Raw genomic sequence first — 23,353 nt, 5'->3', positions numbered from 1 at the left:
GACTTCTCAGAAATTGTTGTAGGAGGAGGTCTCACCACCAGATGGCAACAAAGACTCAAATCTAATCTGGAAAGGTGTAAAGAAAGGTTTACATTCCTGAGTGCAGCCACTGTCTCTGAACCCCTGTTCATGACAAGCTATTGTAGATGCTGAATGACTTAGGAATCATGGTCATACCAAAACTTGGAATGCCATCAAATGCGAATTATGCTCCTTTTATGAATGTCCGTTTCCTGTTTTTTAATTGATTGGAATTTTTCTCATGAGATTAAAAATTTTTTAATTCTGAAAGCTGCAGTGAAAATTAATATTATCCATTGGAGGGAAATTTGATACATATATTTTTTAAATTAAAAATGAAACTATCTGATCAGAAATTTCAGACTGAGGCACCTTTTTTTTAAATTAAAGTATCATTGATATACGATCTTATGATGGTTTCACATACACAAAACAGTGGTTAAACATTCACCCATATTACCAAGTCATCACCCCCTCCATTGCAGTCACTGTCTTTCAACGAAGTAAGGTATTATAATCGTTAATTGTATTCTCCATGGTGTATCACTGTCCCAGTGATGTCTATGTTGTGACTGCGAATTATAGGCCCCCTTAATCCCCTTCTCCCGCCCCACCCTCCCTTCCAAACTCCTCCCCTTCCTGTGCAGGGAAGCTCGAACATTGTTCTCCAGCCTCTCCAACAAAAAGTCTTGCAGACACACAGGCCAGACTCGTGGCTCTGTCTCTGACCTCTGCCTCTTTGGTCTTAATGGCTGGAACTGCTGGTCTGGTTCCAGTTGTTGCCATAGCTCCAGTAAGATCCTGTTTAGCTTCCCGTCTAATTTCCTTCCATCTACTCCAGCCCATATCAAATCAACCCACATCTGGGTCCTCATAACCCTCATGAGGCCCCTCAAATTCCTCCTGTGAGTAACAAGTCTTATTTCTTTCCAGGTTCTCATTGCTTCAGCTACTGTATGTGCCACCTTGCATTTTGTAATCACTGCCTCAAGGCGGGCTGCACTGTCAGGGAAGCCAGCTTTCCCATCTCTGATCCTGACAGAACAATTCCATCCACCCCCTAAGTCCCACAGCCACTGGCTCAGCCTGAGTATAGAGGTGGACCATAGAGTGCTCCCCGACCTGGGGAGGGGGCTGCTCCTCTCCTTGGGGAACTTTCAGCTGCTGGGTCTTTGTTTTCTTTACAACCACTGGGCATGCTTTCAATATAGGAGGGGCCAGTGCCTCAGGCACCACCCCTTCGTCTTTCTCCAGCTCCTCCATTTCTGGGGCTGATGGCACCTTTCTCTCCACTCCCCCAAGCGCCTCCTCTGCTACAGTGCCTCACAACAATGCCAGCTCAGTCTTCAGAAGGTCTCTTACCTTCTGAAGCTCAATGCTTCTCAGCTGACGTTCTCATGCTACCTCTGCCTGTGCTTCCCTCAGGAGGTCATCTTTTTCCTTGATGGCCTCTTCCTCCTTTAGAACACCTGGCAGCGCTGCCATCTCGTCTCCAATGGCACCTTGCTGCCGGCGCTCCCGTGCTGCCTCCTTCTGCATCAATGCCATCTCCTTCCTCAGGGAATCCACAGAAGTTTGCAGCTCACGTTCTCATGCTGCCATTTCTTGGGTCTCCTCTGTAGACTTTTTTAATACTGTGAGAAGTAGCCAACCCACAGTCCCTGCTGCCTCCCGGGCACTCTGCTTCTCAAAGGATCTGCTTACTATACCAAGAGCCACCCCTACTGCCTCAGGTGTCACCTCCACTTGCCTCCAGTCCTGGGGTGGGGCCCAGTCCTCTAGGAGGCAAGCCACCTCAGACCACATACCCACTGGGGGACTGTCTTGCCAATGGGTTTCAACCCCGGGGCAAGTTCACTATGGATTCAGTGTGACCAAAGAAAATAACAGCGAAACGTTCTTGGGGTGAAAGGGTTAAACCCAACTTTATTTCCAGGTGGCAGATCAATCACTAGAATCCCATTCACTCAGAGTGAGTCTGCAGTCAGCAAGCCGGTCTCTGCCTCTGGGCCCCTCTGTCTGCACAGCCATCCTCTGAGCCTCTCTGAACAGTCATCCTGCACAGCTGTCCCTGGGCCTCTGTCCTTGGCACTGCCACCACTCCAGCCTCTGCTCTGCTTTCCTGCAGCCTTGCAGCCCTGCCACGGTGTCGTGCCCAGAGCACTGGGTGGAGCTCTTTTTATAGAGTCAACAGCCATGTATTGCCCTCAGGTGTGCAGTGAGTTAGTCAACCATGGCCAGGTGAGAATCCTGGCCACAGGAATTCTCATTTTATCCATAGGGACAATCCACTGTTTCCCCATTCACAGGGGCAGCCCGCTAAAGCACCCCTCCCATAAGGGCAGCTTGTCTTTTTCCTTGGTCAACAATGAATCCTACCAACTACGCCAATTGTCTTGCCAATGAGTTTCAGCTCCAGGCAAGTTTGCTATGGATTCAGTGTGACCAAAGAAATTGACAGCAAAACGTTCTTGGGGTGAAAGGGTTATGCCCAACTTTATTTCCAGGTGGCAGGTCAGTCACTAGAACCCCATTCACTCAGAGCAAGTCTGCATGCAGCAAGCTGGTCTCTGCTTCTGGGCCCCTCTGTCCTCACAGCCGTCCTCTGGGCCCTGCTGTCTGCACAGCTGTCCTGCACAGCCGTCCTCTGGGCCTCTCTGCACAGTTGTCCCACACAGCCATCCTCTGGGCCTCTGTCCTCAGCGCTGCCACCACTCCAGCCTCTGCTCTGCTCTCCTGCAGCCTTGCAGCCCTAACACTGTGTTGCACCCAGAGCACTGGGCGGAGCTCTTTATATATAGTCAATAGCCATGTACTGCCCACAGGTGTGCAGTGAGCTAGTCAACCATGGCCAGGTGAGAATCCTGGCCACAGGAACTCTCATTTTATCCACAGACACCTATTTAATCATCATGCAGAAATGTCCAAAAGCTTCAAACTTCTGTGTTTCATTGATTCGTTGCAAAAGGCTACTGAAAAATTAAAGAGAAAAAAGGTTCCTAAAACAAGACTATAAGACAGACATTTAAATTCCTACTGCTTCTCTGTCCTCCTTTGAGAACTCATTCTAGTGATCCTCAGTGAATTGTTTTCCCAACCATGACCCTAACTAAACAGAAGTCTGCCAAGTTAATGGCCTTACAAACATCCCCATGTGAGCCGCTCCCAGAGTTGATGAAACTGAGGGAGTTTCTGGTAAATTGCTATTTATTTCCTTAAACAGTCAAGGGAAAATGCTGGTAGATACCAGAGCCTGCATAGGGGATCCTGGAAAAACTGGCAGAAGTCAGCAAAGGGTGAAAATTCTTATCAGAATCTGCTCTCCTACATATCTGTCAGTATTGCCCATTGAGAGAGGAATATAAAATTTAATACTATCTCCTCCTTCCCAAATCCAGATTAATTGATAATTAATTCTTTCTCTCTCAGAAATGCTGTTGTCTTCTTGCTTGCTTCATTTACAGTTTGCATGAACATTTGAGTAGCTTGAAAATGTTTTTTCTTGAGGATTTGAGATCAAAGTACATGAAATGGTTATAGGTTGAGCTCATTCTCCTTGGTTCTTATCCATGCCACAACAAAGAATTGAAAGGCAGAGACACAGTAGTGAAGCAGAATGAAAGTTTTATTTGAATACATTCCAAGAGAGGAGTGGGCCAGAATCAAGGTAGACAAAGGCAGGCTGCTTACTGCAAAGCTTCTTTTATGGGGTTTTTGACAGAGCAAAGAAGTCCTTGATTGATGTTTTTTGGCCTTGGGGGCTTTATCTGATTGGAGGATTGAAGACATGGGCTGCACTCTGACATTTTGATCTGAGGAGTGCCTGTACTCTGAGGTTTTTTTTATCTGGAGAGTGTCTGTGTCCTTCAATTCACTCTTGGTCCCTGTGGCTTCATTTAATTAACTCTCTGACTTATCTCTGGCTCTCTGGCTTTATCTGATTAACTACCTGAGGTCTTGGTGGGTCCCCCATCTTTTCATCCTGCTCATGTCTGTCTTTCTGCCTAACAGGACTGTATTTTATATGATCAACTAACTCATAAACAAGACACTGTGCAGACTGCACATCTGAAATCCTTTCCATTTCTCATGCCATATTCCTGGGTTTTGCTTTCTAGTGTATGCTACCAGTGGATGGGTTGTTTTATTCCCCCCCATACAAGCCATCTCAACTATCTTAACCCACTGTGGGTAAAATTGAAATATTTCCAGAATCTTTCACCTGGGCTTAGTGCATCTCCACATCAATAGGTATTTCCAAGAGGTGGAGAAAAGTAGGCCATCTTCATATCAATAGCTAATTACAAGGAAGAGCAAGGGCATATCTGGACCAGAGAGGTTGGGTGGGGTCCCCTTTTGCAACTGGGTCATGAGAGACACAGGTGAGCAGAAGTGGATGACTATTTGTAAGCAATAAATGGTTTTCTCCCACTTTATTTCTCCCTTTGACTGATTTCAATTTCAAAGGTATTTTTCCCTGGGCTGGGAAAATATCCACCCCCATGTCCCCCACCCCACCCCTGGGTTACACCCATAAGCAGACAAAACCACTCATATTCATTTGTTCCATTCACCTCTTATCTATTGAGCATCTACTATGCGCTGGCCAGTTTTCTAGAGGCCCTTGGGATACATAAGGGAACAATACAAGGAACCCTGCCCTTGAGGATCTTACATTCTAGGTGAGATGCCAGACATAAAAAGAAATGATATTTTAAGAGGCACTAAAGGCTTTGGGTAAAAGAAACTGAAGAGCTGGGAAAGGTTGTTGGGCCAAGTTTTTCACATCTGGAATTTTTAAATGAAGCAAGGTATATAAAATCTATACTAAGAATACTTTTATGGGTCTTACATGTCATTTCTTTTTTGTCTGTCCATTTCAACTCAGACATCTCTTTCCTGCCTGGGATATGTATAGCAATGACAAAAACTACCATTTACTAACATGCTTGTCACTACTGTTACAGTAGGTGGATAGCCAGCCATGAGCAGGGAGAGGGTTGGGGAATTTTGCCAGTATTTACATTCAATTAGATGCTTGTTTATATTCTAAACATCCTGTCTGAACTGTTGTTGTGGGATGTAAAGATGATATATATAGATATATAGGTATAGATATCAGGCCTGCCAAAACTAATTCCAACATGGAGGAGTAATTGCCCCCGACTTCACTTCTAAGTACATTATATACTCATTAGCTTACTAAAAGTCATGCCCCTTGGCAGCATGACAGTTCTGAGGAAGACCATCTAAGGAAAAAAAGAGGGTGTCACCCTGTTTTCCCAGTAATCCCCTCTCTACTCTGAGAAAACCCCACCTAACCTGATCAATATTCCATCCCATCTTAAACTCCAGCTATAAGACCACCCAACCCAATACCCACCATGCTGTTCATCTCTGGAGGATGCCTGTACTCCCTTCTAGTGTGTACTCTGCTTTTTTGAACTGCTCTTTTCTTGTACCTGGTCATGAATTCTTTTTTGATCAGTCAAGAACCCTCCCACTGGTTGTGGTCTCACCTAGTGCGCAGGGAGATCTCCACGGTTTGGATTGTTGACAACACTATGAAGTACTTTTCATGATTGGCTTATCTAATCTTTACTACACTGGATAAGGCAATATCATCATTCCTGCTGGGGAGGAAGATATTTCCTCTACCCTTGGAGGTTCTTCTAGCTGGCTTAAGAATCAAATTGACATAAGACAGATTAACAGGAGAAAAAAACAAAATGTAATTACCTACCTATGGGGAAGCCTAGACATGGGTTCCAAAGACGGTCGAGGAGAATGAGGTATGCGTATCATCCTGAATTAAGGAGAAAGGCTAGGGGTCTGAGACTTCAAAGAAAAAGGGAAGTGATTCACAGGAATGTGAAGAGTAAAAATGTGTGATAAAACACTTGGTGGGGCAGCACAGAAACTAGGGAGCACAGAAACTTTAACCGATTCCCTGTCCACCACACCTAGTTCACATTATAGTATAGCTGTTTGTGGTGACAGCTCTTCTCCTGGAGTAGTTCCTGTCTAAATTATTTTTACGCAGTGGGGGTGGGAGGTGGGGGAAGGTCAAAGGATCCTCCTGAGTCTTTTGGGCCTTGCTGGCTTTTCAACTCAAAATAATCTGCAGGTCACAGTGGTACATCTTGGGGCAGCTTGGCCTCGGTCCCTACATTCCCCTTTACAAAAAAGGAAACTGAAATGCCTATCTCCATCGGTATCAAGGTTCTTCCCTAATGCCCAAAGCAGAGTTCAGCTAACTGACTAGATTTGCCTAACTAAAGTTCAAAACAAGATTGACAAGCATCTCTCTCTAGACTCTTTTAAGCAAACGGAAGGTGAGGTGTCCGCAGGCGGCTCAGCCGAACGGGGGAGAGGTAAGGGACCTGCTGGCCTAGAGCAGTAGCTGTAACCGGAACAACCTCAGGCAACCGGCACGCAGGGCGGGGCCTGGAGGGTCAATCCTCAGGCCAGGGGCGGGGCTGGGCGAAGGGGGCAGGACCACCATCCTCCAGTGAACGGCCTCCTAGAGTGCTTTGTCCTACGTTGCAGCCCGTAGAGGCTCGGAGTTGCTGCCCCTTCCCGGGGAGTGGTGGAGCGCCCGTCATGTGACGAGTTCGGTACCAGGCAGGTTGTGGGAGGCGCAGGGGTTTGACATAAACAAACCGCGACGGCGCCGCTGCAGGCGCTATGGCCGAGGCGGTGAGACCCCAGCGCCGGGCCAAGGCAAAGGCCTCCCGGACCAAAACTAAGGTGAGGATCCCCTGCCACCCTCCAAAGACCCAGGAGACTGTGCTGTCTCCCCTTTCCTCTCTTGGACCTCAGCAGCAGCTCTACGCATCCCCTGAGTCCTCCGCATATTCTGCCCACACCGCCCAGGATTTGATTCCACCGTCCCTTGACACCAGAACTGTTTCTCTATTCTCCTCTCCCCCCTGCCAGACTTTGTCAGGAGCCCGTATTTTCTTTTTCCTCCTCAGATCTTTCCGGGCTCTTCCTTTTCTTCTGGACTTTACCCCCCTGGGTCTGGATTCCCGCCGTGAAGCCTTGCCCTTCCCAGCTTCGTCTTTGCTTCGGCCCTTTTTCTCTTTTATAACCTGGGAACATTTCAGTCCCTCTCGTGCGTCAGAAGAGAGGAGACCTCTCCTCCAGGCGGAGAATGTGTCCTTGGGCAGAGCTTTTTGGATAGCGAGAAAGCAGACTATAGTGATGTGCCTTTTTGCTTTTAAAATTCAGTGATAATGGTGCTGCTGTTGTTTATTTGTCATTATTCTGGTCTTTTCTGATGTGGCACGAATGTCCAGAGATTGAAACAGGGCGGGAAGCACACAGTAGGGATGGATTTGAATTTTCTGGGTTTCTTTTGTCGGTTTGTTTTATTTTTGGGTACGGTTTTTTTTTTCTTTGCTCTCCTACATTTTTTTTGAAATGACATTCATTTTACAGTGAACTGATTTAATGGTGCCCTTGGATGGCTGGACCTAGGTAATTTTGGCTTACCCGAAACTGGACTTAACATTAGGGAATTAAGGACGATAATACTACAGTTACTGGAAATTTCTTTTCCTATAAGTGGGTGATATTCCAGAGCAGGTGTAACTCAAAAATGGCACCCAAATACGATTTTCTGATGGGAACGAGGTTTTGACAGGAGAGTAGTATTCCAAGGTAGGGTACTTAATGAACTGTAAATGATTTACATGGCTCTCTCTCATTACGCTTTTTTAAAAGAAGGCTTTAATGGAGTTCTGCATATCAGCATACCCAGGTATGTGAGGAGTTACTCTGGGGAGAAAATCAGTTTGCTACCTAATTTCATGAACATTTTTAAGAGAAGAAATTTTGAATTGTAGTGGTTGGTAAAGAACTGTCCAGACAAGGGAGGAAAAAAAAAGGCATTGGTCAACCATGCATACATTCCTTGAACCTAGGATATAGCAGTGCCTGACATGTAAACATCAGTCATATGTAGAGAGCAGAATCTTAAGTCTTAATTTCCAGTTTTTAAAAATTTAAATCAGTTCATAGAGGTAAGGCTTAGAGAAGTTAAATGATAAGCTCAAAGTCATGCAGTTAGACAACTCAAGTTAAATCCAAAAATGTCAATGCGATAGCTTAATAATTATTTCTCATGTCTGTATGTCCCTATCTAGTGATAGAAAATTATTTTAAAGTACTTAAAATCATTCAGTTAAAAGGATTCTCTGTAAGTTATTTTGTTTACAACAGGGTTTCTAGAGTAAACTAAAAAGCTTTAAGATTTAAAATCCATCATGAAAAACTAATTACTAATTTTGTTGACACATTTTGGGTGACTTTCCTGCACAAACCTGTTAATTTGTTAAAATTTGTGCAGAGGCCTTCATTCTAGAGCTGTTTGGTCAAAATGGAAATCCTTGACACATACTTTTTTTTCACTCTCCAAATCGAATAAGTCACGAAGTCTTACTAGTTGTATTTTCTCAATATTCTTTTGATTATGCCCGTTTCTGTCCATCCTAAGCACCACTACGATCCTCCAAGGAAGAGTTCTTGGATTTCTATTAAACTGGCCCCTCAGTTCATTCTTGCCCATTTCTCTAAATTAAACCTGGGTTGATATTTTAAAAACAGAAAACAACCTGTCAGCTCCTCTCCTTAAAACCTTTCAAAGGTTTCCTGTTGCCCAGAAACTGGAGTCCAAAGTTCTTAGCATGACTCTGGGTCCTAAACAATCTGGCTTGTGTCTTTCTCCTCAGTCTCGGGTTTGCCCTACCATCTTTTTCTGATTCTCAGCCATGTAAGTCCTTTCCTGCTTCAGGGCCTTTGCACATGTTGGTTCCTCTGCCCTGTCACCACTTCTTGCCTCTTTTCACCTCACTAGCCGCTGCTCATTCATGATTTATCTCCTTAAACAATACTTGCTTAGAGAAACTTTCTTTCATCATTGTCTCCAACCTGGCACCCCCATGTTCCTGACTCCTCTGTGGCCCTCTGCACCCCTTTGTGTCACTCACCTAACTTGTTACTTTATCAATATCTCTCTTCTCCCTTTAGCTGTACTCAGGGAGGGAGGGACCTGTCTTGTTCCCAGTATTCCAGTTCCCAGTTACCTACAGTAACCACTGTAGACACTTGATAGCGTTTGTTGAATGAAGGAGTAGATGCCAGTATTGAAGAATTTCCAAGCTTTGTCACTCCAAAGAATTTACTCTAGTAAATTTCCTCCAACTAGTATGAGAAAACAAATGAAAAAGTTCACAGCACCTCTTATTTGTCAATGTAGAAAAATTACTTATTCTTTTAGAGTAAATAGATTTGTTTATTAGTACTGGCTGTGGTTTGGCCATGATGATGAAGTCCTACATTAATGAAACCTTTACCATCTGTGGAATAATTTGGCACCTGTTTACGGAGCCATAAAGTAGTTCTAAGGCTCAGTTCAGAAAGTGAGGAATGTCATGTGCTGTTGCCTTCAGATTGTTTAAGTGGCTTCTGGATTTTACCCAGTAGCTGACCTACATTCTTCAGTGTTAATCATCTGGTAGATGACCTCACATTATTAGGTTGTAGTTATCACCTGATTCCTAAGAGATAGTCCTAATAATGTTTTCATTCTTTTAGTATCATCTTCTGCTAAAATATCCCAACCTCAGAAGACCTTGGCTTTGTTGATAGATTCTGGATTAAGAGTAGTTGATTTTTAGATTTGGATTTAGTCTGCAGAAGCAGTGTATTTTACAGTCATGAAAAGTATTTCTAAGTCAGAATGTTCAGAAGTTCTTAATTCAGAATGCCAGTAACTTACTTAGAGAAAGAGGGTAGGATAGTTGCTAAGGACAGACTGAGATGTGGCCCAGAAAGCTGGTAACAGAACCTGATAACCTAAAGTGTGAAGCTGATGATAGGAAGACATTTAAATCCCCATCCCATCTTGCTCCTCACCCTAGATGACTGAGCCCCTCCCTCCCTCCCATGTGTAGTTACAGAAGTGAACTTGGGAGATGCTGTCTGTTAGTGTTTATCTTCTGTGTGTCACCTAAAGTCCATTTATTTGTTGAATGTACACTCACCAGTCACAGAGAACCTGGTCTTAATGGAGCTTACATTCTAGAGGGAGAAGACAAAACCCCATAAAAGTAAATATAATTTTATGTTAGAGTATGATAAATGCTTTGGAAAAAAGAACAAGAACAGGATGAGGAGTTAGGGAGTACTGGTGAGAGATTGGGAAGGGTAACACTTTTAAATAAGCAGTCAAGGTCATCCTTAATGAAGATGATTTGGATTTTGAGGTGCCAGCAGCGCTCTTAACTGTGAGTGGAGGGTCCTGGAAGCTGAGCGAAAAAAGTGTATGAGGGAAGGAAGATATCAAACATACAAAATGTTGCTGATATGTGAAGTAAGATTAAGAGCAACACAAAAGAAATGGCAGCCAAGAGGAGATGTATTCATAGCAAAATGTACAATCCCAGCCTTCTTCCGAAGCTTTTTCACTTGCAGAGCACTCTTATATATCCCAAGGAGAACTGATAAAATTGCCCCAAGAGCTCTGGAGCTGATATTGGACCCACGTGTCTAGTGCCTTCTTATCTTTTCTGTGCCAGGCATTGTGCTCGGTGCTGTGGATACAGACTTAATGATAAACAGACCCTGCCTTTCAAATAATCCCATAAAAGTGTTCTTAAAAGAAAAAAAAACTTAGTTTTTTTCTGATTACAAAAGAGCTCATTGCTTACAAAAAGTGCTTATGAGTGTACACTCACACACACAAATAAATAGGGCTCAGAAATGAAATGAAACCCCACTTCATTTCCTGGAGATAACAGTTAGGAGCAGTCTGTTGCATGTTCTTCAGTTTTCCCTCCATGCATACACTGACACTCCAGGGCATATTTAATGTACAGTTAAGTATGTTTGTTCTTCTAATGTTATTTACAATTCTTCCATTTTTGTAAGATTTCTTGATTATTTTTTCTCGTGATTATTTTTAAATTGGTTCTCTGTGTGTAACTTACATAGGGATCAATAATAAATAAATACAGATTTTTCTTAATTTCTTGGTTATTTTCAGTTGTAAGAAGCATGCCTTTTGCTTCAAATGAAATTATGTAAATACTAATTTTCGCACACATGACTTGATACATATGGAGTTTTGTTTGAATTTTATTTTCTGAGCTGTAATGATTATATGCACAGTATGTTCTATATATTTTAACTAAAGTAGGCAAAGTAATTGAAAGCTGGCTTTATGTTTAAATGAAGTTTTCTATGTTAACTGTAAGAACAGATTCAGATTTTCAGTTTCCTCTCAATTCTTTGGATATTCCCACTTCTTTCCGAGAGGCATATAAAAATAAACTTCTGAATGTGCCAGGGCACATTCATGGTAAGTGTAAATATTTGTTGGATAATTCAATAATCTCTTCATCTTAGAATAGTAGTACGTGGCTCAGTGCATAGTTGATAACTCACAAATTCTTGTGAATTATAGGCCATCACTATTGTCTCAGGAAATTATTGAGCACAGTGTCAAAAATCAGAGGCAGGTTAGATCCAAAGACATAATAGTTCTTCGCTTCAGTTCACTTGTGGTCTATTTGGGAGGAGACAGAACATAAAGACAAATAACCATATATGGCAGCCTGTGACCAGGGCCCACTGATGAGTAAAGCCTATGCAGAAGTGTTGGGGTGCTCTGTCTTGGGGCGGGATAGTCCCTGAGTCATCAGAGGCACTGGATGCTAGAGTGAAGAGTCAGTCTGTCATTGAGTGAAGAGCTGTGACTGTTTTGTGTTATGCAGTGCAGTGTTTTAAGGTGGGATGAACTGGTGGTGGGGCAGAGGCTGGGGGACCGTTTAGGACCTGCTCGCCTATTCTGTTGTTTGGAGAAATGAAGTGAGCCACAGGGAGCTCATCACTGCGCCTGAGGCTGTGGCACTGGTGCTGATCTCAGCAAATCCCCTCTCCTTCCATATAGGCACCCAGAGGTACTGCCCTATCCCTGGATCTGTGACGGAGCAGGGTCAGGCCTTCGCCGTCAGCTCAGTTGTGCATCCCACAGTTGTCCATAGTATGCTCCAGCATGCCTTCCCTGGTCAGGCTAGTTCATTTGAATCAAAGCACTGGCTTCTCTCTCCTCCTCTGACCTCCTTCTCTGGGCAACTCCAGCTTAATTCCTCTTTGGACCTAACTTCATTCCTCTTTGGACCTAACTTCCCTAACAGGCACAGATAGAGTCTCTTTTGTTTCCACCTTTGAAACCCTGAGAAGCACTGAGTTCAGCCCCCAGGGGAAATAAAAACCTAAAGAAAGGCTTAAGTGTTTTGGGAAGGGCTAGGAAGTTTTAAAAAACTGATTGATTACCTAACCACATCTGTTCCTTTTATTACAGCTATGGTTATTCCCAGGAGGGTAAATCTGCCGAAAGTGGGCAGGCAAATTGGGATTAGCAGCTGGAGACTTCGTTCTGTTTAGTGGAGGGGAAAAATTTGAAATTGCAAGGAGCATGCCTGGTAGTCAGAGAGGAAGTGGTGAAGTGAGGTTGGAGTGGGATAAGATGGGACAAAAGAAGGTTACACCTGCTTGGGGGACTGAATGGAGAGGCAGGCTCTGGGTAGCCTGTGGCCGGGGGAGTGTGGTGGTTCGCGGTGGCCATGGTCATGTGAGCCCAGCTTGTGCTTGCTTCCAACTTCCTGTCTTGTCTGCCAGTTAGTATTTAACAACCCCAGAGATCTTACAGCTTAAGAAAAGAGAAATAAAAATCTTCTTCCTCTATTTCATATTCCAGTCTCTACTTACTTAATTTTTTTATTCAACTCATTAAATTCTAAGAATCTCTTTATTTTTAACATCTTATTGAGATACAATTCTCATACTGTACAATCCACCTGTTTAGAGTGTGTAATTTGTTGGTTTTTAGTGTGATCACTGGGTCCTGCAACCATCATCACAGTTAGGAACTGCCAAACTGCTTCCCGTCGTGGCTGCATCATAGCACATTGCCACCAGCATTGTACGGAGGTTCTGATTTCTCTACATCCTTGAAATCGCTTATTACCTTTTTTTCAATGGTCCTGCTGGTGGATGTGACATGGTATCTCATTGTGATTTTGATTTGCATTTCTCTAGTGGTTAATGATGATGTGCATCTTTCTATGTGCCATTTGTATATCTTTGGAGAAATGTCTACTCAGATCTTTTGCCATTTTTAAACTGGGTTATTCATTTTATCATTGAGTTAGAAGAGTTCTTTAATTCTGGATAAGCCCCTTATAACTTATTTGCAAATATTCTGTGGGGTTGTCTTTTCACTTTCATAATGGTTTCATTGTCGGCACAAAAATTTTTAATTTTTATGAAGTCCAGTTTATCTGTTTGTTGTTTGAACTTTTGGTGTCATGTCTAAGAAGGCTTTGCCTAACACAAAGTTGTTAAGATTTACTGCTATGCTTTCTTCTAAGAGTTTTAAAGTTTTAGCTCTTAACATTACGTCTGTGATCCTTTTTGGGTTAATTTTTGCATGTGATATTTAAGGATCGAATTTCATTCTTTGGATATCCAGTTCATCATCATTTGTTGAAGACTATTCTTTTCCCATGTATTTTCTTGGCACCCTTGTCGAAAATCAGTTAACTGTAATTTTAAGGGTATTTTTGGATTATCAATTCTGTTCCATTGATCTGTCTATCCCTATGCTAGCACCAAACTGCCTTTATAACTGTATTTTTGTAATAGGTTTTGGAATTGCCGAGTGTGAGATCTCCAACTTTGTTCTTGTTCAGGATTGTTTTGTCTTTTCTGTGTCTCTTGCATTTCTGTATGAGTTTAAGGTTGAGCTTGTCACTTTCTACAAAAAAGGCAGCTGGGATTTTGATGAGACTGTTGAATCTGTGTATCAATTTGAGGAGTAGTGCCATCTTAACAGTATTGTGATCTGATTCATGCATATGGGACGTGTTTCTATTTAGTAAGCCTTTAAATTCTTTTAATAATATTTTGTAACTTCCAGTATAAGTTTTACATTTCTTTTGTTAAATTTATTCCTAAGTATTTTTTTTGGTATCATTAATATACATTCACATGAGCAACATTGTGGTTACTAGATTCCTCCCATTATCAAGTCCCCACCACATACCCCATTACAGTCACATCAGGGTAATAAGATGCTATAGAGTCACTACTTGTCTTCTCTGTGCTATACTGCCTTCCCCGTGCCCCCTCCCCCCCAACGTTATGTGTGCTATCGTAATGTCCCTTCTTCCTTTTCTCCCTCCTTCCCTACCCACCCTCCCCAGTCCCTTTCCCTTTGGCAACTGTTAGTTAATTCTCGGGTTCTGTGAGTCTGCTGCTGTTTTGTTCCTTCAATTATTGCTTTGTTCTTATGCTCCACAGATGAGTGAAATCATTTGGTACTTGTCTTTCTCCGCCTGGCTTATTTCACTGAGCATAATACCCTCTAGCTCTATCCATGTTGTTGCAAATGATAGGATTCGTTTTCTTCTTATGGCTGAATAATATTCCATTGTGTATATGTACCACATCTTCTTTCTTTATCCACTCATCTACTGATGGACTCTTAGGTTGCTTCCATTTCTTGGCTATTGTAAATAGTGCTGCGATAAACATAGGGGTGCATATGTCTTTTTGAAACTGGGTTCCTGCATTCTTTGGGTAAATTCCTAGGAGTGGAAATCCTGAGTCAAATGGTATTTCTATTTTTTAGTTTTTTGAGGAACCTCCATAGTGCTTTCCACAATGGTTGAACTATTTTACATCCCACTAACAGTGTAGGATGGTTCCCATTTCTCCGCATCTTTGCCAGCATTTGTTGTTCCTAGTCTTTTCTATGATGGCCATCCTAACTGGTGCGAGGTGATATCTCATTGTGGTTTTAATTTGTATTTCCCTGATAATTAGCAATGTAGAGCATCTTTTCATGTGCCTGTTAGCTATCTGAATTTCTTCTTTGGAGAAGTGTCTGTTCTTATCCTCCACCCATTTTTTAATAGGGTTATTTGCTTTTTGGGTGTTGAGGCATGTGAGTTCTTAATATATTTTGGATGTTAACCCCTTGTCAGATATGTCATTTACAAATATATTCTCCCATACTGTAGGATGCCTTTTTGTTCTATTGATGGTGCCCTTTGCTATAGAGAAGCTTTTTAGCATGATGTAGATATTCCTAAGTATTTTGTTCTTTGTTCTTTGTAAATGAAATTGTTCTCTTAGTTTCATTTTTGATTGTTCAGCTTACTCAAATTTGGCCCCTGCCCTGACCAGTACATCAGTTTTTCTCTTACTTGGTAACTGTTGGCTTCCCTCTTCTAATTTTCTTGTTGACCTCCCAGTCCAACAAATCTATTATATCAAGTGTGCTGAACATCATTGCAGTGCAGTTGGACCTACTTTCTCATTTTCTTATAAATACTCATGTAATGCTTTCTTGTTATTCATGATTTTAGGCAGTTTAGCACACTCGTTGATATGAGCTGTGTAGCTAAACTCCGAGTTTAATTTCCATAGTCCACAGTATGGATAAAGGTAATTTTGGAAAGGTACATTGCTTCTTAAATCACTACCATTTGTAAATGTTTGGTAGCCATATTCATTACCAGCAAGCTGACTTTAAATGCCATTTCAAAAATATTCGTCTTTTCTTAACTAACATTAAGTACATACAAATAAATATCTTACTTTTTCGGTCGTCAGCTTTCCTTTGGCTGGACATTTGCTGGATAGCGTAATCCAAAATCACTGATAACTTGTGTAACTCATGTTTGCCTTCCTGAAAATTTCATAGTGGAAGGGAAGTATTTGAGTGATTCAGTCATTTTTTTTTTAGTTGTTTGAATGTAACAATTTTATTTAAATTATTGTTCTGTAAGTTTTTTCTTCATCATTCTGTTTTCCTATGTTTCTAGTTTGTGTTAGTGCCTGAGATTTTTTTTTTAAATAGACATTTTCATTTTACTTAATTTTTTTAAGAGTCAACCTTTTTTTTGGTCTTTTTTTAAAGATTATTTTGGACTACCGAAAAGTTACTAATACACAGAGAATTCCATGTACCCTTCATCCAACATCCTCTTATCTTATCTTATAAAACCATAAATTTTATGGTGTAGAACATTTATCACAACCAAGAGATTAATGTTGGTATAATGCTGTTAACTAAAAGAGAGAACCTACTTGGATTTCAGCAGTTTTCCCATGTCCTTCTGTTCCAGGAGCCAACCCAGGATCCTACATTGCATTTAGTTGTCATGTCTGCAGAGTTTCCTACAATCTCTTGATAGCCCCTTTGTCTGTCTTTTCTTTGGGGACCGTGGCACTTCAGGTATTTTGTAGACTGTCCCTTACTTGGATTTTTGCCTGGTGTTTTCTTATGATGAGAGGGAGATTATACATTATTGCAAAGGATACCAAAGTAGGTGGTGAACATCTCAGAACATCGAATGGAGATGTCCTTGTTACTGGTGACATTAACCTTGATCACCTGATTAAGGTGTTGTCTTCTAGGATTCTCCCCTGAAACTTCTCTTTGTAATTATTAAATATTTAGGAGATGCTTTGAGACTATGTGAATACTCTGTTTCTGCTTACATTTTCACTCGGTTTAGCACCCAGCAGTAGATCTTGCCTGTGGCAGTTATTACCATGGTGTTTTAAAGGTGATTTTCTGTTTCTCATTCCATCTACATTTATTAATTGGAATTCTTCTGTAGGGAAGAGTTCTGATTTTTTCTGCCTGAGTTTTGCGTATGTTTGTGTAAATGAAGAGAGAACTGTTGAGGCTTCTGATAGCTGAAGATTGCTCTGTTTCACTTGACCTCTAGCAAAATGGACCTCTAGCAGGAGGTGAGACTTACCTCCTCTGTTTTTCAGTAACAATTTGCTGCTTCTTCTGATGTCTTCCTTTGTTGGGACGAGACTTGTGAATTACTCAAATTCAACATACTCAAAATTGAGTAATATGAAATATGAAACATTGCTTGTGAAGTGAATTTGGATTCCATTTGTCAAATGACAAAATTTAGATTGTGTGTACAATTAAAAAATTTCTCATGTTGAAAACATCAGTTACGATATTGTAAATTATTTCACATTATAAATCTTGTTTTTAGGAAAAGAAGAAATATGAAACCCTTCAGAGGGAAGAGTCCATTGAAGGCTCCCTTCCAGAAACCTCCAGAGAGCTGGAATTCCCTCCTCTGGCATGTGAATTCAAAAGAGACAGTCTGAAGGTGTTAACTGACTCCCAGCTACAGAATGATGCCAGTGGACCAAATGAGCATGAAATGTTTGATGTACTACTCACCTCCTTAACTATAAGCAAAGAAGAGTCTCTGACAAGTGCCCCAGAGACCCTAAAGGAAGGAGAGGAGGTCAGAGCCTGTGCTGGGAACAATGCATTCAAGCCCAAGGCCGGCCCTGGAGACAGTGTTGGAACCCAAGTAGAAACCCTCAAGAACTTTACAGAAGTTGAGGAAGATAAATTGGCAAAATGTGGACTTTCTGAAAGCTCACTGAAATTGAATTTTTCTTATACTCAGCAAGAAATGGAAAATTTGCAGGTCATAGAAACTCAGGATAGGAAAGAAGGCAAACAAGCCTTGGACCTTTCTTCAGAGGTGCTACAAAATGTGGGCTTGCAGAGTTCTTGTGAAGCCAAAGACATTTTTCAGCTACCTAGAGTGAAAAAACTGTATCCCCAGTTGCCAGCTGAAATTGCTGGAGAAGTACCAGCTTTGGTGGCAGTGAGACCTTTGCTTCATAATGAGCGACTCTACCCGGAGCTCCCATCTCAACCAGAGCTAGTAGCATTTACAAAAGAACAGCTAAAAATCTTTGAGCCTGGTTCATGGCTGGAAAATGTTGAGTCATATTTAGAAGAATTTGATAGCATGGCTCATCAGGACAGGCATGAATTTTATGAGTTGCTTTTGAACTACTCACGATGTAGGCAGCAACTGCTGCTTGCCGAAGCCGAGCTGTTTGCTCTGGCATCTGATTGCCAAAATGCTAAAAGTCGACTCTGGCACTTTAAGGAAGAACAGTTATCTGTACAGGTATTTTTGATTAGTGTTCTGTAAAGCTTTCAGGAACCTGGGGGATTTGCAGTTGAGCAGCTGTTCCCCATGATGCCTCCCAGGTCTGGAATCTGCTTCTTATAACCACACCAAGCCTGTTAGCCCAGAATAAACCAGTACAGGAATCAGCAGTCAAATTTGGGGCCAAGCAGGTAACCAGAATAAGTGAAGTAGGCTAAGTGGGATGGTGGTCACTGGGTAAGCTCCTCCTTATCCAGTAGGGGCAGCTGCTCTCGAGTTCCAGCTGATTCTTGCTGTGAGGTTGTGTTGGTCCAGCATTGACACATGTTTTGATTTTTTCCAGAGAAGTTAGAAATCTGAATTAAAAATTTTTTTTTTAATTTTGGTATCATTAATGTACAGTACATGAGCAACATTATGGTTACTAGACTCCCCCCATTATGAAGTCCCCACCATTTACCCCATTACAGTCACTGTCCATCAGCATAGTAGGATGCTATAGAGTCACTACTTGTCTCCTCTGTGCTATACTGCCTTCCCCGTGCCCCCACCCTACATTATGTGTGCTAATCATAATGCCCCCTTTTCCCCCTTATCCCTCCCTTCCCACCCATCCTCCCCAGTCCCTTTCCCTTTGGTAACTTTTAGTCCATTCTTAGGTTCTGTGAGTCTGCTGCTGTTTTGTTCCTTCAGTTTTTTCTTTGTTCTTATACTCCACAGATGAGTGAAATCATTTGATACTTGTCTTTCTCTGCCTGGCTTATTTCACTGAGCATAATACACTCTAGCTCCAACCTTGTTGTTGCAAATGGTAGGATTTGTTTTCTTCTTATGGCTGAGTAATATTCCATTGTGTATATGTACCACATCTTCTTTATCCATTCATCTACTGATGGACACTTAGGTTGCTTCCATTTCTTGGCTATTGTAAATAGTGCTGCGATAAACATAGGGGTGCATATGTCTTTTTAATTTTTTAAATATTTTTAATTTTGATATCATTAATCTATAATTACATGAGGAACATTATGTTTACTAGACACCCCCCTTCACCAAGTCCCCCCCACATACCCCATTAGTCACTGTCCATCAGTGTAGTGAGATGCTGTAAAATCACTACTTGTCTTCTCTGTGTTGCACATAGTTTCATGACTTACATTCACAGGTTTTTGATCGATTTTGAGTTTACTTTTGTGTATGGGGTTAGACAATAATCCAGTTTCATTCTCTTACATGTAGCTGTCCAGTTTTGCCAACACCAGTTGTTGAAGAGGCTCTCATTTCCCTATTGTATATCCATGGCTCCTTTATTGTGTATTAATTGACTGTGTGTGTTTGGGTTAATATCTGGACTGTCTGTTCTGTTCCACTGGTCTGTGGGTCTGCTCTTGTGCCAGTACCAAATTGTCTTGATTACTGTGGCTTTGTAGTAGAGCTTGAAGTTGGGAAGCGAGATCCCCCTGCTTTATTCTTCCTTCTCAAGATTGCTTTGCCTCTTCAGGGTCTTTTGTGGTTCCATACGAATTTTAGAACAATTTGCTCTAGTTCATTGAAGAATTCTATCAGTATATTGGTAGGGATTTCATTGAATCTGTAGATTGCTTTAGGCAGGATGGCCATTTTGGCAATACTAATTTTCCTAGCCAAGAGCATGGGATGAGTTTCCATTTGTTAGTGTCCTCTTTAATTTCTCTTAAGAGTGTCTTGTAGTTTTCAGGGTATAGGTCTTTCACTTCCTTGGTTAGGTTTATTCCTAGGTATTTTATTCTTTTTGATGCAATTGTGAATGGAATTGTTTTCTTGATTTCTCTTTCTGCTAGTTCATCATTAGTGTATAGGAAAGCAACAGAAGTCTGAATATTTTTTTTTTCTTTTGAAGAACTTTTTTGTTTGTTTTTTTGTTTTTGAGAGGGCATCTCTCATATTTATTGATCAAATGGTTGTTAACAACAATAAAATTCTGTATAGGGGACTCAATGCACAATCATTAATCCACCCCAAGCCTAATTCTCATCAGTCTCTGATCTTCTGAAGCATAACAAACAAGTTCTTACATGGTGAACAAATTCTTACATAGTGAATAAGTTCTTACATGGTGAACAGTACAAGGGCAGTCATCACAGAAACTTTCGGTTTTGATCACGCATTATGAACTCTAAACAATCAGGTCAAATATGAATATTTGTTTGATTTTATACTCGATTTATATGTGAATCCCACATTTCTCCCTTATTATTATTATTATTATTATTTTTTAATAAAATGCTGAAGTGGTAGGTAGATACAAGATAAAGGTAGAAAACATAGTTTAGTGCTATAAGAAAGCAAATGTAGATGATCAAGTGTGTGCCTATAGACTAAGTATTAGTCCAAGGTAGACAAGGGCAACAAAACATCCACGGATGCAGAAGATTTCTCTCAAAACAGGGGGTGTGAGGTTCTAAGCCTCACCTCTGTTGATCCCCGATTTCTCACCTGATGGCCCCCCTGCGACTGTGCCTGTCTTAGGTTGTTCCTCCCTTGAGGAATCTTACCCGTCTCTGGCTAACCAGCCATCTTCCGGGGCCATACAGGGAAATGTAAAGTTGGTAAGTGAGAGAGAAGCCTTATTGTTTGAAAAGGTTAGCTTTTTACTTCTTTGCAGATTTATGCCCTGTGGCTTTTATGCCCAGCATTTGTCTTGAGGTATCTTTACCACTTGGAAGAATTATGATACTTGGTAAATTCAATCTGAGGCACGAATTCTATTTAAGGGTTGTAATTAGGAAGGAAGAAGAAAAGCTATAGAAGTAGCAGACGGAAGAAAACATGGGAAGATTGATTATTTCTTTGACATATCTTCTTGTAGAGTAACTTAAGCATGTATAGGTTTTAAACTACTAATTAAATTGCGCACACACATTAACATAATAGGAATACAGTTACATAACCAAAGCAGACCTACAATTACTAGCCATCTCCAGTGAAACCAAGAAAACCAGTTAGGCACCCTAAGCATTTGTGAAAACTTATCTATGATATGATGGATATTGTCTAACTGAATTTGAATAGTTTGAAAAAAATCAGACAAATTAAAACAACACATTCCTGGGAACTGTTCACATCCCATATGTTCTTTTAACAGTAGATAGTCTGTAGTCTCAAGATTTTGGAGCACTGCGACTTGCACTTCTCCTAATTCTTGGTTGAGTTCCAACAGTGTAGATCCAGTCAAATTTGTTGTTTTACTGTATGCACAGGCCAGCTTAGATATCTCCTTCTTCATTCCAATGGCTATTCCAGGAACCAGTGGGATGAATGCAGCTACAACTGCAACAGCGCCAGTATCTTTGTTGAAGTTTTTTGATGATCATCTTCTGGAATGACTCTTCCAGAGTATGTTGATGTTGGAACTAGAAGAAGTCTGAATTTTTATGTGAGGGATCCTGAATTGTAAATGTAGAACTAAATATACACATACACACACACACACACACACACACACACACACACACACACACACACACACACACACACACACACACACACACACACACACACACACGTACACAGTAGAGGCCAAGCAAGTCATATTTCCAGATCACATTCAGCCTGTGGATCATTTTCATTTGTGACCTTGCATATAAAGCTAGGAACATCCAATGGGTAGCGAGTATCAAGGACAGGATGATCCATAGAACAAGGATGAGAGATGGTGAGGAAAGAGGGTAGGCAATGAGATGTGATCCTAGGTAAGCCAAGGTGACCACCAGGAAAGCCATTTCAGAGTGTCCTGGAGGAGATGACAAGAAGGAAAAGACCACTCTTAACAATTTGGCAGTGAAGGGAAGCTGGACGAGATATCAAGGCAAAACATGATTTCCCTCCTCCTTAGTCCTTGTTCATTGGGGGACCTGTTTCTCTTTGTAGACAAAAAAGAGTCTGGAGAGGGCAGCATTTGAAACTATTGAAAAAAGAGGGTAGAATCAAGAGCACAAAAAGAGGGTAGAATCGAGCACAGTTGGAGGTGTCAGTATTGTAAAGGAGAGGGGTTTCTTTTGGGCAGAATCACAAAGAATGATAAGAGAAGGTACAGCAGTATTTTGAGGTCCCTTGAAGTTGTGGGGATATTGCATTGACTTCAGTGTTTATAGGATAGAAAGTAAGATATCAGTCATCAGAGTCATAGGGACAAGTCCTGTTATGTTCTTGTATGTTTCTCCATATATTTCTTCTTAGGGTTTCTCTTCCCTGAACTTGTGATGCATTTGTGATGGCATACTCCTTGGCACCTAATTATATGCTTGATTTATTGTTCTATGTGAACAGTATTATTTACATGGTAGTATTGACCCTTCACTCTGATTTGTAAGGTCTTTGAAAATGGTACTGAATCCTATGCATTGTATACTTACTGCCTGATTATTTCAAGTGCAAAAAGTAACTGGTTTCATATTTTATTCTTTTGTCCACCACTAGGGTATCTGTGCAGATCAAGTGAAAGTTTCAGGTTATCATCGCTACCAAAGAGTAGAGATGAATGAAAATGCACTGGGGGAGCTAAAGAAGCTATTTGATGCCAAATCTGAGCACCTCCACCAGACCCTGGCTCTGCATTCTTACACTTCTGTGCTCTCAAGGTTGCAAGTGGAGTCTTACATCTATGCATTACTCAATAGTTCCGCTGTCCTGAGAACTTTAGCAATTCATCAGCAAGGCCAAGGTGTGTAGGAAATGAAAATCTCCCTCTTGTGGTGTGAAATGAAGAAGAATGGAGGGGTACAATCGGGTTGAATTGATTGTAAACTAATTGGTATTATATAAGAGACCATTTGTGCTTGCTGTTTTACCTCGTCTTCCCCAATAGAGGATCGAGATCTGCCCTAATAACATTTCTTGGGATCAGGGCACTGTAGCTATCATTCTTTGCTTCTTTAGGAAGCCAAAGAGCTTGCTTTTATCATCAGTGACCCTTACTGTCCTCTAATTTACATGTTTGTTACCAAGCAAAGTCCAAGTACAGTTTTTGAGTATAAAACTGATACCAATACTTTTTCATCCTCAGTCTCTTGTACTTTATTTTTGCTTGTCCAGGATTTATATAATGTTCTGAATTTTTCATTTTATTTTGGATTTTAAGAAATTAGCCTTTACTGTATGATGTGCTTATTAATTATGGTTAATTGTGCAATTTTTATTTCTGGGAGATATATTTAAGATCATTTAAAGGCAAAAATCCTTCTCCTTCATTGTTTTTATAACTAACCAAACAGCTGGGGCTAGGCCAGAGAGCTGATTTTTTAAATAAAAAATAAATTTTGGTGAAG

General features: G+C 41.2%; 1 protein-coding gene across 6 annotated transcripts in view; it reads left to right on the top strand.

Annotated features, from left to right (window-relative positions):
- Positions 1-6,624: 6,624 nt before the first annotated feature.
- EPG5 (ectopic P-granules 5 autophagy tethering factor) overlaps positions 6,625-23,353 on the top strand; it is a 115,630-nt gene continuing 98,901 nt past the window's right edge. For 3 of the 6 annotated variants that reach the window (XM_057504145.1, XM_036918695.2, XM_036918694.2), the window contains exons 1-3: positions 6,625-6,771; positions 17,121-18,065; positions 22,506-22,749. In XM_057504145.1, coding sequence (XP_057360128.1) covers positions 6,709-6,771; positions 17,121-18,065; positions 22,506-22,749 — 1,252 coding nt within the window. In that variant the 5' untranslated portion in view covers positions 6,625-6,708. The other 3 variants (XM_057504146.1, XM_057504147.1, XM_036918696.2) reach the window with 3 other exon arrangements.

This window comes from Manis pentadactyla, chromosome 6 (assembly GCF_030020395.1).
Source record: "Manis pentadactyla isolate mManPen7 chromosome 6, mManPen7.hap1, whole genome shotgun sequence".
Taxonomy (NCBI): Eukaryota; Metazoa; Chordata; class Mammalia; order Pholidota; family Manidae; genus Manis; species Manis pentadactyla.
The sequence above is the reverse complement of the archived record's forward strand: the minus strand, read 5'-3'. Positions and strand labels throughout refer to the sequence as shown.